At 39.8% G+C, this 16,638-nt stretch overlaps 1 protein-coding gene across 1 annotated transcript in view; it reads right to left on the bottom strand.

Moving 5' to 3' along the window:
- The window catches only part of MED27 (mediator complex subunit 27), a 95,740-nt gene that overhangs the window by 16,400 nt on the left and 62,702 nt on the right, over window positions 1–16,638 (bottom strand). Inside the window, exons 4-5 of the mRNA XM_063353069.1 lie at window positions 12,030–12,123; window positions 1,633–1,740 (exon numbers count right to left, since the gene is read on the bottom strand). Coding sequence (XP_063209139.1) covers window positions 1,633–1,740; window positions 12,030–12,123 — 202 coding nt within the window. The remainder of the gene's footprint in view (window positions 1–1,632; window positions 1,741–12,029; window positions 12,124–16,638) is intronic.

Raw genomic sequence — 16,638 nt, 5'->3', positions numbered from 1 at the left:
TGGGAGCAGTCGCACAGCCTGGCTTTGGACACAGAAAGCTAAACTGGTAGAAAACAGACTCCCCTGCAGCTTGGCTTAAAGCAAGAAAAGAAGCCAGGTGTTAGCACCGACGCTCTGGAGAAGCTGAGCTGCTCCCCGCTGACAGCAGACAAAGGTTAGTGCCCCGTGCCCAAAGCTGGCCTTGGTGAGTCCTGCTCTCCCCCGGCAGCCGACGATGACAGAGGAACGGTCTACGGCTCTCCAGAGAGTTAACCCTGAGCTACACAGAAGCCCAACGCCAGATGCCGAGTTTCAGAAAGGAACTCTTTTACTTAGAGCTTTTCAGCATATATAGCATTATTATATTTCAAGGTAGCTTCAAAGGAAACTGGATTCATCAGAGAAAATGAGCGCACCCAAACGAAGTGTGACACAGGAATCCATCAGGCACTGTCAGTGCTCTCTAGGCAGACTCTCATTTCAGTTCTGAGCAGAACCTGGGGTGAAGAGGGGCTGGTGCTGTAAGTCTGTATTTATATGCTAATATACAGGGAGTGGAGCGTGCAGCTGCTTCTGCAGCAAAGTGCCATTTAAACCTGCATATTTGAATAATGCAAATCAAAATCAGGCAATTTTTATTTTACTACTTCTTAGGCCAATCCCCCGCCCTTCGAGTGAGGGTCTCTCACGTGGGAAATACAGCTGTACTGTCTCCTTCAGCAGATCAGCTCCTGGCCTCTTCCAGGGAGCGGAGGTTCAGACTCAGAGCCGCTGAACTCTGGGTCAGTACACAACGTGCTTTTCTGTGCGCTAAAACACCGTTATCACTTTTAAAAGGAAAAAAAGTCTCACCTCATTATAACATGGCCTATGGGTGCCAAGTACTCATCCTGATATAATGAACTTTTTATTTTAATAGGCTTCATAACCAGAAGAGAAAGCTCCAGAGAGAAAATGTGAAACATGGAGGTATTTAGTACTGTTACTGGCAAAGGAGAGTCCTGGTGGATGTCTCACTAAGAGAGACCGTTCCACCCTGAAAAGAGAAACAAGCTGAGCTGAAGGCCGTCAGGTCCCATTAACATCTTCTGATGCGCTAAAGAGAGCCATATGGAGTGTGTGCAGTCAGACGAAATTTGAGGGTTCAAACAGGGTGACTTGTTCATAAAACAGATCACTTGTGGAAACAGGTAACACTTGCTTTAATAGCTGCTGTTCAAGATGTACGATTACTGACAAGCAAATGATTGAGGACTACCTACCGATGATTCTCACAGTTGCGTTTAGCAAGTTGAGCACAACACTAGCCCAAGATTTCCCAATGGCTCTCGGAGAAGACAAACCTGAACCTTGGGCGATTGATGTGCTGGTACACTGAGAAAAGTTTTCTCAGCAGACACTATTAACGAGGCAACTGGGGTCTAAGGTGATAAATTAGAGATTCAAGGGCTTCAGAGCTTAGAAATCAGACACTCAGGTATGAAAAATCCAAGCAAAGCATGATAAACTTAAACCGGAACATTCTGCAAAACATCCACAGAGTCTTTTGACAGTTTTATGTTTCCAGCATACTTGTGATGGGACTCCTGTTCTCTGTCATTTAAGTACCAGGTAAAAATCAAATTTAATGTTGCTGGATATGTAGCAACCTACCTTGCCATCTTCAGTATAGACGTTCTCATTGTAGCCTTTCACTATTGTCCGGTCAATGAAGAGGCTCCGCATCACCACTATCACTTTTAACACTTTTCCTAAGGTAACCTGCGAAGAACAAGAGAAGGACAAAAACGAGCTGAAGGAGAGTCGACGGTGTCTGGATTCACGAGACCATCAAGTTAACAGCTTAAGTTGATGCAATTTCAGTTTTCAATATTTTATAGACAGACCAAAATAACAGATCTAAACCCACTGCGTGTGTTATGAGGAAGAGCTAGACTATAGAGTGCAGAACAAACAAACATTCATTTGCAACTGAAAATGTATGAATTCGCAGAATTCCCTTGGGTAGGCATGACACTGCCAAGGAACTCTCAATTTTATTAACACCGCAACTCAATAACTTGTCAAAAACAATGAGCAAATGTGATTATTTTTGATGTATTTGATATTCTCCACTATAAGCCCACTTAGAGAAAAATAATTTGAAAGAAGAATTGGACTCTTCTAATGCTAGCTTTTAAAAGCATGCCATGAGTTTAATGGAAAACATTTTAGATCCAATAAAAATGTAAAATTATTTAAAAGGAAACGACAGCTAAAAAGTAAAAACGTTACATTTTCAAAGGTCTAATTGTCTTCCGTGAAATAAGTAATGTCTAAAGAATAAAACCAGTATCAAGGAAAATATATAGGGTCAGTCAGAGTATAACAACAGAAATAAGCCTAAATTATATTATTGACAAAAATGCAATAATGAAGGCATTTTAATCTAAAAATCAATTTACATTTCAAAGATGAACTCGCACTTCAATATTGTTAAGATGTGCGTCTAACAATAATTCTGTCTTTGTGTTTTGTTATACAGAGATTACTACAGAGTTTTTCCTCACCCAAAAAACCCATAAAATTGAGATATAAAAGAAACGATTAGTTCATTTTAATATTTCCAAACCAGCAGCGGCTCATTTTCCATTGTCTGTGTTCCAGCATTTTGTCCAGTACAGATTAACACACGCTAGAACAGTTGTGTTTGTCCTGCTAGCCTCAGCAGACAAATCCCCACCCAGAGCACTCAGTCAATATGCATCTTTATTGATTTGTTGCGCGTTTTTCCTTTTTAACTCCTGCTAATGACTCCTATCTGCTGCCGCCTTTCAACACCACTAACCTCACCCTGATGCTGACTAAGAGACTAACGGGCAAATCAACTCTGAAGCGCCAGGACGCTTTTCTCCCCAAGGAGGAAGATGGAAAATCTGGCACAAAGACTCCAAGCCAAAGCTGATGCAGGGACGTGCTGGAGGAGGTTAGGAGGGGAAGTGGTGGTAGGTATGGGATGAGGATACAGAATTTTGCAGAACAGTTGCCCAAACTACTGTAAATACCGCTTATTATATCACTATATAGCAGGACAGTTACAACGCCCGAAAAGAATCGATGACAACTCTTTGGCATGGGACACGGAGAAAGCCACTCTAGAAGAGAAGAGTCTAAACAACAGGGAAGGACAAGCTGACAGCAAGAGAGAAGACAGGGAAGAGAGAAGGGAAAAAAAGAAGTCAATGACAGACTTCAAGAAGACAGGCTGTTCGGCATAATTCTGTGCGAACGTGAAGGGAAAAAGCAGGTCAGAAGAATGGGTAAAGTTTTGAAGAAAAATGTTACAGGCTGAAGGAAGGTAACCTGCATCAAGGCCTGCGCAATGCACATACCAGGAACAGCTTCCTCTGATTGCGACCTTCTTACAATAGATTGGGATTGTCCGAACGTGTATGGAACACCGTATTATGATATCAGGTGCTGTGAATTTGGGTCTAAATGTAGTATCTCGCTAGGACACTCTGTAATGAGACCTAGTTGGTCTGCAAATAACGGAAATCAGCACAGTTATTTCAGCACCTCCCACTGTATCAACTAAGTTAAAACTACAAAGTCACGACCCAGAGATGCCTGATCTATGATGCTGATGTTCCACTGGAATCAGAAAGACAGTTTTGTCCTAACTGCTAAGATGAGGAAATGGAGACATTTGGAAAAAAACTGTCAGCCCATTTAGAGTTAACAGTTTTTTATTTATTTTTCTACCTTAGTTAAGACTGGCACTTCGCTAGGGTATAGGTCTGCTGACAGAACTGACTCTTGTAACTTCACGCTAGGCATCAACCACATACAGTAAATTGAAAGGAGGAAAAGAAAAAAATTTAAACGAAAAGAAATCTGCTTAATGGAAGAGCTAAAAGACTGCCCTACAAACACCCAGACCCAGCTTTGTGCGTAATATTTTCTACCTCCGTTGCCTTCACACGCATTAGTGGATGCTCACTTCTTTCCTATCCCCTTACGTTCTGCATTCATGTACCTCACATTGCTGCCAGGTGGAAAAAAACTGGATGAAGTTTATCTGAAGCCTGTGTGGGATGTTCCTGAAAACCCTCAGAGTGAACAGTGGAACGCAACAAGCTGAAAAATCCCATGTTTGGCACACCAGCTTGCTTGAATGTACTTATTGCTGGCCTCAAACCTCCCCACAAGATCTACCTGCACAAATGCTTCCAAAATGCTTCTGCATGAGCTCATTGCCTTTTCCCGGGTCATCTGTTTTCACAGCCTTCCAATGATTCACTCTACACTTCCAGAATCCATCACAGCCACCCCAGCTACCATCCATCATGCAATACTGAAAGGTCATATTCTGGAGACTGGATCCGGGACAGGAGCCTTGATCACCCACTTGCTTGAACGTCAAAACCGCAGGATTAGACCGTCTCCCACGCGTGTCAGGAGCTGGGCAGACCCATCCTTAGATGGGTACCGAAGGCCCTGAGCTCCCTGAGGAGGCATTATTGTTGCCATGTCGATGGTTTGTAGAAAGGGGTCCTCTCCAGGAGAAGGGGCACCCAGGCATCGTGGTAATAAAAATACATGATAGAATACATTGCAAATTTGTCCGGGTTAGTGCTAGGTTCTCTGAATTGGCTCTTACAGTGCTCTGGCACTGAAATAGAAAACGTTGCTGTGCTGCTGTTGTTTTGACATGGGATTCCTGTAGGTCTTATACTAGCTGGAAGAGAGATCGGGACTTTAAAATTATTGTTGTAGGACTGTATCATTAGTTACGTCTGACAGAAGCAGAAATTTTGTAAAACTACATGTAGCTTAGAGAAATTATAGTTCATCATTTTAATGGCACTGAAAGAATGAGGCTAGTAGTACAAAGAATGAACAACAGCCTGTCACTAGACTGGAGGACGCTGTTAGATTTGGAAGCCAAAAGTATGCTCCACAGCTATTTTCAGGGTAAAGCACATTCCGTATTGTACACAACAAATGGGATACACTTTTTTTTTTCCTCTAATAATCACGACTTGTAACTGTTTTCAGGATTTCATCTCTTGAGGTTCACCTCAACCGTATTTTAGAAATCATGTTTTCCAGCAAACCATTTTCTTTCAATGTCTGCTCAACTTAGCTAGCTGCTCAGAAAAAGATCTATGTATGGAATATAATTTACACCTATAGTCATACAACCGTGTCCCTACAGATCACCTGAAAGAAGGTAATAAAAAACTAATGGCTCTGGTAAAAAAGTAGTTTGATAGATCTCCTCTGAGCTCCAGTAGCGCAGGTCTCTCCTTCTGGAGGTCAACTCACCCAGATGCTCCCTATTTAATGGGCACTGAAATGTCCCTGCATTTCCACAGATATCAACTGAAAGAAACTTCTTTCATTATACAGAAAAGATACCTTTCAATTGTGACAAAAAGGCAACAATTTCCTTTCTAAGCCAACTTTTCCGATTAAATTTCAACTTCTTCTGTCGATATCCTGTTAAGACAGCACTTGGCTTTTTAATATTTCGCCTGAAGGATATATGCCAACTCGTCCTTGATGTAGAAAATTTTAATTCAAATCAATACATGTACAAGGTCACTTTAAAATTCAATTAATATGAATGAAAAAATATGCCCCACAGTTCTGTGAGCTGAAAATGGAACAGTTGCAAGTTAAATACTTCTGTAGCTTCTGTTTAGGTCTGTGTAATAACAATGTATTTCTAACTTCCTTTTGACTAAAGTATACTAAATTCAGACAGCTAAGCTATTCATAAATCCCCTGCTTCCTAAAACGGCAAGCTCCAGAAGAAGGTAGGACAGGCAGCTGACTGAAATCTGCAATATTATGCAGCTTTTCTGACAAAGATATATAAAATAAAAATCTTCTTGAAATATCCCAGTTTTAAAAATATTTTATCTATCACCAAGATAATTCTCAAAGAGCATATGACAGACACTGGGTGCCAAGAAAGGGGGAGAGGGAGACAGAATAATCAGTGAGGATGGCTTAGATAATTTCTTGTAAGCCTGATGAAAAAGTTCCCATTTAGCATTACTTATGATTGGAAAAGAAATAAGTACCTCTCCAGATAAGTCAGAACTGGAGTCAAAATTAGTTCACGAAACGAGAAGGATCAAAATTAATTTACCATGCCAGAATTCTGCCTGGAGGAAATCGCTTGCAATCCCCCCCTGCTTTAATTTTGCCTCCTCACTGAAACTGATACCAAGTGAAAAGCCCTTTTATAAACAATTTTAAAATGCATTAACAAATGTTCTTTCTTAAAATTTATTTAAAAGTTGGATATTAGGAAAACGTACGCTGACAACACCAAGCTCCAACACTTTCCAAAAAATTCCCAAAGCTCCAGATTTCCTCTCAGCATCCCAGGGAATTTGCTGCTGATCTGAGCTGCAGATGCTCTGCAATGCAGAGCTAAAAGAAAGAAAACATTAGTTTCAGTTAACACGGGTACCTCCCTGCTTGTATAAAAAGGAGCACAGGTTTGTACGCTTTCTTATTCGCCTTAGAAAACAAGGCGGCACCATCCACGCAGAGACGTAACCGAGCGGTTCATATTTCCAGCAAAAGGCCAGACACCTGCTCCTTGCCGTACAGCCAGCCATGAGCTTGTCCCACTCCTGTAGCTATCTTACTAATCAGTACAATGCCTGGAAATCATGTTTATATATACTGAAAAGTGAGGTTTTGTATTAAAAATAAAGTAAAAAAAAAATCCCACCCGGACTTTCAACTAGTTATTTTTTTTCCTGTGTCTTATCTCTGCTGGGCTGAATGCTGCGCTTTCCCTCACATGCTCATTATTCTTTAATGATGCCTATTTGTAAATAGCAAGATAAGATGCAATTAAGCCATTAGAGTCTAAATAAACAAACATACTAATTAGGTTCTTTACAAGGATTTCCTTTTGTATGTAAGGGCTGGAATTTACCTTTCATTAGTCTAAACTAATTGCAATAGTGCATGATAAAAAGTCAACATAAATGAAGGACTTTAAACGATTTCGCCATATTAGGGAAGAGTTGGTGGATCCTCTCCCTCGGTAACATGGCATAGTCTCTTAAGGCGAACCAAGCGGCACAGAGTACTGTTCAAAGGTTAAAAGACAGATTTTGCCAGTGTCCAGCCTCACTTAGGGAGGGGTCACCCTAGTCCAGCGTTGCTACAGATGATGAAATTAATTCCGTCTCTTTTTTCATTCTAAATTATAGCACACAGGAATTTTACAGGGATGAAAACAATTTCTGATCTTGCAGAATATGAATCCACGGCAGTACCACCACAGACCCGTGAACCTTTGGGACTGGAGAGCAGCCCTGGGGAGGGAGCAAAGCTGAGGCAATTTCTCACTGCTCTTTCTCTACTTCTCCTACTCTTGCTCGCTTGCCCATCAAAAGACCCTTCCTCACTCTTCTATTAGACAAGCAGAGACTAATTTACAATGTACTTGCCACACCCTGCTCACATACTTCATCAGTTCAAGACATTCATCCTCTGCACACTTGACCTCAAATACTGGCTTAATGCTTTTTTAAATGCCGGTTCTCAGTCTTAGACGAACTGTGAAGCCACCAAGAGCCCCACTATGAGCTCAGAAGTGATTCCTCAAGATCCAGCTCACACAAGAGATCCTTAAACATCCCAGTAGTTTCATCAGACACCAAAACCTAGATAGCGTCATCAAAAGAGTAAGTTCCTAAACGAATATTCATCCTATGTGCTTAAAATTAGGTGCCTAAGCCACCAAACGTGACCATCAGATCCATATCCCCACCAGGAACCTGCCCACCTTTATCCAGTGCTGCCAAGCGCTCGTTTCCTAATGAGCCACCAGCCTGGCAAGAAGGAACACTTACACCAAGTGCATCGGAGAAAAGAGATTGTTTTGAAAAGAAGAGCATTACATTGCTTCCAATCAAGTACGACACCATTACTGATTCCAAATCACTTCGCAACATTTCCCCAGTTCTTCCCCAGTTCCCTCCGCCCAGTTCTTCAAGATCTCCCTTGAACAAAAATCCGTTTGGTGGCTTTTCTTAACGGGCAAACGATACATTTCAGAATCCATTTTTCCAACCAAAAATAATAACGATTTTATGTAAAACACTGATAAACAAAAATGAGACACCAGAAATTATTCCACTTTAGTGAACAGATGTCTAGCCTATTTGCAATTAATACAGCCCGATTCCGTACAATCAGACCGTTTAAAATGCTTGGAACAAGACTTTGAAAGTTGAAATGCAAATGTGTCTGATTCTATGGAGAATTAATAAAATTGTACAAAAACATGTTTCATAGTTTCATGAAGAGATCTATTAAAATCTAGGCATCAGTATACATTTATAAAATTAATTTCTAAGATAACATGAAAAGAAGAAATCATGTTTTCTGACATAAGCTTTGGTTTGGCAGAAACAACTCAATTTTTCAAATTGGAAGTTACTTTTACATATCATTATCCTTTAGAAACAGCTGAAATTACAGAAAACTATTTAATTATCTGTAAAAATATTTACCTAGTGTTTGTAACTTCTATAGTAGTGTTTTTATATAGCTTTACAAACACCGGGGAGACAAACGATTTCAAAGACAAAGTAGTTCCCAGATGTAGACAAGAAAATAAGTTCCTGCACCTGACTGGGACGGGCCAGGTACACGACCCTGAGGAAGTTATATCTGCCAGCTGGTAGTGGTGCTCACGTTTACTGTTCTCTAGAATATTTCTGATATTAATGAATGAATTATACACGGTAATTAAGTGCTTAATACTGAAAAAAAAAAAACATTCTGAGTTTTGATAACGGAAACAAGGTGCGTGAAACAATCATGCCATCAAGTTATTAGAAAAATAATGTGTATCTAGGAATACAACTAATCATTCAAAAAAAGCAAAAATCTAGGTATTTTTCATTAATTAAAAATCAATTCATGTTTTCTTAACATACGAGATGAAGTTTATCTATTTACAATTCCTGGCATCTGACCAACAAAATCCCAGAAAAACCTTAAGGAGTCTGCAGTTCCCTCTGCTGCCGCTGGAAATTAATTTTGCATAACACTTATTAAAGCTGATATAATTCTATGTTTAGCCTTTTTTATGCATAGTGCGATTAAAAGATTAATTGAAAAATCACTAGTGAAGATTGGGATTAAACAGCACCTTGAAATGCCATGATAAACTGCTTTTAAAATCAGTTGAGGATTTCACACAGCTCCGAAAGGTTTCAATTATTTATGTGTTTGGTCTGTGCAGCATAAATCCAGACTAATGAGGTACAACTGCTGTGGATAAATCTCCAGCATAAACCCCCCTCTCCCTATTGTCTGGAGGAAGCAGTAGCCTCAGAGGACGAGGAGGTAGCAACCTTTCAAGACACAGCATTTGTGCTCTCAGGAATAGTTTATTTTCCTTTTTGCCTCAAGCTCCGGGCTGAGGCGAGAGCTGTGCCCTGCTCCGGAAGAACCCGGCGCACAGCGAGGCCACTCGCCAGCAGACTCCGACCAGCAGGCTCACAGGGCTGATGATTACTCCTCTCGAAGCACCGGAGGAACCTTAGACTGTGAAAGTCTCACCTCTACCGCTAAAGACAGAAGTTGATTTCCATCTGCATATGAAGTTGTACAGGCTGGGGCTGAAACTTTCCGCATTAGGCCTTTTGTTTCTAAAGGCGATTTATTTGGCAAAGTCTCCAGCTATTCTGAAGTTGCGAAGAATCTCACAGGCACTCCCTTCCCCTTCTTCCCCATCTCCTTCCAATCATTTGCACATTCTTAAAATATGTATGCTGCTCACCAGTGCCTTTGAAGATGAATACGTGTTTTTTTTCTGGTAGATGAAATGACTGTGTTTAAAGATGTTTTAAAGTAACAACTAGACCTCTGCGTCAAAGACCTTCATGAGCAACAGCAGGTATGATAAGAACAGGGCAAGGACGAAAATGGTTCACATTATACAGCTAGATGATTAACTCTGGACAAACAGCAAGGTTGTGAATTATTTTGAAATAAAATAAGCATTATCTGAATCCTTTGTTATTGCGGTAAACCACACTGCTGAAAGGGAGCAACTCCAAATCTAACTTGGGATAAGTTCAGAGTGAGAAATCACAAGTTCTGAAGAAACCTCCCTTCTTCTGGAGGAGGTGCTCTTCACGCTGCCCGTCCTGCAGCACCTTTCACTCAATGATTTGGGGCTGAAAACAGCAAAAGCTTTTGTAGCATTCAGGGCCAGATGGAAAGTGCCATATTGGCAACATCAACTGAGACAGATGGGAAAGAGCGAAAACCTGCCTAAAAGAAAAAATGATAAACCCATCACACAATCACATACAAAAATACTTTAAAAACAATCTTTTTGATCTCTGATCCAAGGAAAATATGCATACCACTGGTTCAACACAGGGCTGCTGCTCTCTTGTAGCAGCAATAAGGTCCTTGATTAAGAGAGCAACCGCAACACGGAATTCAGTAAATTACTACTACTGTAAAAGAAGCCCCTTCTACAAGTTACCACCTTTCCACACTACCTGTCAGTCACATCCGAGATAATTTACCCGATTTCCTAATTGTGCCTGAATCTTGAAAAGCATCATCTATTTTCTGACCTCAAAAAGCCGTCAGAAGTGGAAGGCACTTACTATATGCGAAGAGGGGCTCCAAGAGAACAGAAAGGGTTTCAAAGTAAGGAAGTAAACCCCAGACATTTTTCTATAGAAAAATAGTTAAAAGTCAGCTTAAGAGGAAATGCAAAAGCTTCCAAGACTTATAGCTTCTTAAGACTGCACTGATTAATTCAATTCTTTTCTGGAATATGTTGTTCCACTTGGCGAATCCAACAATTGCAGATTAAATGTTTTAATGCCAGCTGTTTATTTTAACCTCTGACTCAGTTAATCTCTTGCAAATTTGGGGCTGTTCAAAGAAAGTTAATAATGGGATGTTAGACAGCTGATTAATTAAAACTAAACATAATCACAGCTATACTTACTATGGAGAAATTAACAGAACCTTTGAGATCTATAAGCAAAAATCTAACCAGAATAGTGTTTTAAAGTCAACAAACTCTAAAACCAATATAAAATCTAAGCAGCCATCCCAATGTTGATTTACATTGACTCTACAATTCTATTTTGACAAAATATCTGATTCTCAGATTCATTTTACCATTTTCTTGGAAACAAGAAATTAGTCACACGCACACTACACCCAAGCCTTTTGGAACAGCCTATGCAAGAAAGGAAAAAACAAGAGGAAGTACCATGAGAAATCTGAGATGGAAAAGACTGATCCGGTCTCAGTTCTTCACCTGTGTATACAGCGTATTTTCTAGTTTTATTCAAAATTTGACAAAAGGTGCGACTTCTGCCTTTCACCCCTTCTGCCTTTCAGAGGGAAATGAGCATCCAACTGCCACGCTACAGACTCCACTTCCATGTTGCTGACTTAGAGGGGAAGCTTTAAAGACTTCTCTTGCTATAACCACAATAGCTGCCTCTGAAAATGGATGGGAACAATAGGATCTTCTGGAATGAAATCTTGCTTGGTCAGGCAGAAATAAGTCGAACGTATTGGACTTGTTTATCTCTATTCCAGCCTTTACCGTTCATTTACTTCAAAGGCAAATTCTTGACTTCATCATATAACAGAAATTCACTGACCCAAGAACAATTTGAACAAATTTAAATCATATTGGTTTCCTCGTTTCTTTTCGTCCTCTCACCACTCTTTTCCTTCTTAATTATGATGATTAAGACTCACTCATTGCCAGGACTGCTGAAAAACACAGTGAATATCTGAGTCTGCGCTCATATTTCTACAATCATATTTAACAATAAGAAGTAATAGATCTTTCGTTTAAAGGTGAAATTCTTTTTATCATTCATTTGCGTAAGAGCAAGAAAGATCCTGTAATCCTGTGACAAATGAAGAACAGTATGTTTCTGAAAGACATAAACTTCAATAACTTGCATTGTAGGAAGAGTAATTCAATCCCTTAAGAAATCCATCTCAAAGGGTTAAACGATCCAACTTACCAGAAGCATTGCCGAGGTTCCATTTGGCCGGGACAGCTGGATAGACATTTCAGGGAACATCCTATCAATGCGATTGATCACATCGTCAACATATCTGCCAAACAAACCGAAAGAACAGAATTCACACATGTGCTCCTCGCCACAGGCTCAGATTATTACTGCTTTTTGACAATGTCCACAGGACTTTCCTGAATTAAATTCTCTTTGATACCTCCATGTTCTTCAAAAACACACGCAAGCATAATTCAAAAAGTTAAGAGGAAACACACCAAAGCCCCATGTAAGTCGTTTTGAAAATTACTCTGCCCTTAAAAACATGCACTCACTTCATTTTTAGTCCAAATCTGTCACCCTCAAACTCCTGCCAGCATATTTCTATACTTTTGCCTCAGGGGGTTGAAGGATACGTTATCAAAATTACTCTTCCAGCATCGGAATTCATAGGTTGTCACCTCCTCGCCCTCTATTTGATAAACTAAGCAGATAGAGGTTTTCTCAAAGTCTTTAGACTTCTTTTTCTTTCTGAATCTTTCCAATCTATTTCATGCACTGGTGACTCTGAAATTGGCTAGTACATTCCAGGAGTTTCTCTGGGGTGATCAAACACAGAGGTAAAATAACTTCCTTTCTGCTGGGCGGAATCCCTCTGCTCACGCAGGCCAAAGCGAGCCGGCATACGCTTGTCTTGGTTCCTAGGGTCATATTAAGAGCTGGCGTCCATTAACAGCAACACTTTCCTTTCAGAGACCTTGTTCCCAGGACACGTGGCCCTATCCCATGGGCATGTCTCGCATCCTTCAGCCATTCCTCTGGACACATTAAAACGCACGGTATCTGCTTTAGCAAGAGTTTACAGAACAGTCTGTATCATCTGTGCACTCATCTGGCCTTGGGTACTATTTTAGTTCTCCTGAAGTACGCAGAGAAGGGCAGGGCGCTGCTGCCTTGTTACCGTGTGCATCTACAAACTCTGCAACTTCATCAGATTGAAGGAATTCATTGATAAAACTGTTTTCATGCTAGCCCATATAAGCGCACTGAAAAACAGATTTTCAAAAAACTGGCTGCCCCAGTTAGATTAACAGTAAAATTGAGAAATCTAATTATTTCCCTTTAACCTGCTTAAAATAAAGGCAAAAAATGTTGAATTCTTGCTCTTCAAGAAAAGTAAAACAATGAGGTGCTATGCTCCAATTGCTGCTTCACAAGGAATTAAAAGTTACCAGAAAAAAGAAAATAAAATCAAGAAAGCAACGCTGACACAGCTGGTAAAGTCAGCCCACTTCTACAAGTAACAAAAGAATGGAATTAGTTATGACAATTTTGCATAAAAATCTTAATCCGCACCTCTCGTGCGGAAAAAACTTTCCCCATTCACTGGAATGACTCATTAAGAGCTTACTTGCTGATAAGCAAAGTCAAAACATCCATAAGCCAAGAACTTCCCTCGCACGGTGGAAGGGGAGACGCGCAAGACCCTGCTTCGGGATGAGTGAACTACACACGGACAGTACGCACTTCACTAGCTTTAAATATTACTGAATCCCATGCTGTTTTTATACAGCAGCAGAGTTTACACTATTTTGTAAATGCAATTACTCTGGGCTCCGCAAATAAATTCAGCTACTGCTTGTGCCTGAATAGAGCCTGTCAAACAGGCAGGGAGAGATTCTGCGTTTCTCGATTAGTGTGAGGTTAGGAACGTGCCTTACAGCCTCACACGCTCGGATGCAGATTATTGCATAACTTTTCTCATTTTCCAACCTTCAGGCAATAATAAGTTAAAACCAAACAAAACATGAAGTTACATAAAACAAGACCCTGACACAGTCTATATGCATTAAGGAAGGAAAATTCAAGTAATTTTAAATTATATAAACAGCAGTTGGACTTGGGCATTTAATCTGCTTAGGTCCTCCTGATAAATCCCAGCAGACATGCACATTTATCCTTTGAAAATGTGATCCAGGCTGGTTGGAGGTCATCAATTCTTCAACTCTTTCTTCAACATGATTATTTGTTAAGTGTAAAACTTGTCTGACCACGTGCCTTAAAACTTGACTCAAACCCAACTGTCACCTTGTACCACCTGAGCAGTGTAAGGCAGAACACAGGATTCACAGGGAGCTTCTGAAGAGTCTTCCCTTTAGGTGAAAACAAACGTACAGCAAAACAGAAATCTTCTAATTTGTATTAACCAGCTCCTGAAAGAACTTAAAGGTGAGTTACTAAGATACTCTGCGCTTACAAGCCTGTTAATTTTGTGCCACTCTTCATATGTCAGTTGACAAATAAAGTTAGTTAAAGTGACACACATAAGGAAATATAACGTTCTACTCTGGCAAGGCTCAGCAACTCTACCAGGACCATCCGCACAGGTAGCCTTTTGCCTTCTCTTCTCAGCCAAAAGGATGTCAGAGAAAATCCAAGACCAATGTGATAAAAGAGCACTGATGTAAATATCATTGGTTTGCCCCTTTGCCTTTCTTCAAGTAGACACCAGGGTTTCCTGAGGACACATCAGAACAGAAGGATTCTTCAGAGATGCATATATAATTACTAAATTAGCCTGACTACATGGCGGCCTCAAATATAAAATGACAAACAGCCTAATCTAAGGCAAAATTCTTCTATAGATATGCCCTTCAGAGAGGACATCTGGTAAAACATCTTGCAAAGGGATGGATACGATAAATCAGATGCGGCAAAGTAATGTAAAAGTGTAACTGGTGATGACTTTAGAGAAAACTGAAGAACGTGTGATAAAGAGAAGATAAAGTGCACTCCTGAGGCTGGCTGGAAAGAGGGTCAGAGAAAAAGCTGCTGTCTGGAACTTATTTTATAGAACCGAAATACATTAATTTAGTGCCAAAATAAGCAGAGAGAAAATTTACACATCTCTGTCCAATACGTTTTAGCTCAAAAATACGATAGTTCCTATTTATGTTACAGAACCTCTCACACAGTCTCAGAGAAGCGCAGCACTTAAAGATGGAGAAAAGTCTAATTTTACTTTGCCAATAAGCACTTCTAACTTTTAATGTACTTACCACGTCTCAGTTTTCTCCTACTTACAAAAGATGCTGGTTGGAACGAGCATTTACAAACACAGGAGAAATAACGCAAAGCGGGGAAAAGCAAATGGAAACAGACTTGCTCAAACATTTGGCGTATCTAAATCCTAAGAAAAAAAACTTCATGGCGTTCTCAGGATTAAACATGAGCTGAAATGATATGGTAGAAGCTTCCTTTCTTGACCTAGCACGTTGTTCCATCTAGGAAAGGTTGAATAGAGGATCTAGAGGAACTCCCTCCCCATAGCTCCTCTATCTTGCAAAGGATGCTCACAAAGGTCTGAAAACAGACCACAAAGGACTGCAAAAGATCATACCCAGTAGTCTATGTATTCAATTACAGAACAGTATTTAAACTCTCTATAGATGCAATTTCATCGTACTTGTTCTTCTAGACCTCAAACAACAATACATTAACATCTTATAATCGCAACGTCGTAAATCAGTTTCATTCTGTTCAAAAAAGCTTCGAGTAACTTCATCAACAGCTGCATCCTAATCCAGACCTGTACGCATCCTACTCAGAAAAGACCACAGACTCAACCGACAGGACTTCTGATCATTAAATCGTACCAAGTACTAAAGCGGTTTTCAAAGGATTCAAATTTCAGAGGATTTTCAAAGAAGCCTTAATAGCAAGTTTGTACCAACTTCCCTCTCCCATTCTTTTATCCTTCTCTCCTTCACAACACAGATTCATGATTTTAAAGGAAGTTTTAGAATTACATTTTTGACAAAAAAAATCATTATTTTAAAAATAATAAATAGTATCATTCAGGGGTGTGCATCTGAATGTGCCACAGAACCAGCCAGTAAGATCAGACCTGACATCAGATGCTCTCCAAGGCTGTCAACACTAGAAACTCTTTTCATTTTCATGGAGTAGAATACTTTTTTCTACAAACATGCTATATTAATACTGTAAAAGTCAAAACACAACACTCTACTTAATGAATGTTAGCAAAGATGAAAATTAACTCAAAATGTTACACTCCAAATGAAGCTGTGTTATGAATACGCAGAAAGATCAACACTAGAATAAAGCAACAGAGATCTTATTTCAAAATCTCTGCCCTTTAGCCAACGAGCGCATACGTAAACCCTTTAGTCCACATTAGAGCAACAATGCCTGGAACAGACACTTTTGAAGCCAGTTAGAAAATACTGTTTATAAGGGACTAATTACTTATGAAAAATGCTAAATGAAAAGTTTCATACTAAACATCAGGTTGACAAGGTAGAAATAATTCAGGAGCCACCTTTGTAGAGAAATGGTTTTCTAACATCTCTTTGATTCACACAGAGGCCCCCCAAAAGACAGCAATATAGAAAAGTAATCCATTATAAATTCCTTTCAATTCCACACTGGACAGATGGCTTAGTTCTCTAATGTGACCTCTCTTTTTTTTTATTTTTACTGGATTAGATCCAGCAATCCAATGTTAGTGTGATGTTTAACAGCTTAGACAAGATTTAAATAGCATTTATCCCACACAGTGTTTAACTTGCATACTGTTCATTTTTTCCACTCAATA

This window comes from Chroicocephalus ridibundus, chromosome 15 (genome assembly GCF_963924245.1).
Source record: "Chroicocephalus ridibundus chromosome 15, bChrRid1.1, whole genome shotgun sequence".
Classification (NCBI taxonomy): domain Eukaryota; kingdom Metazoa; phylum Chordata; class Aves; order Charadriiformes; family Laridae; genus Chroicocephalus; species Chroicocephalus ridibundus.
Note: the sequence above shows the minus strand (reverse complement) of the source record. Positions and strands in the feature narration are given on the sequence as shown.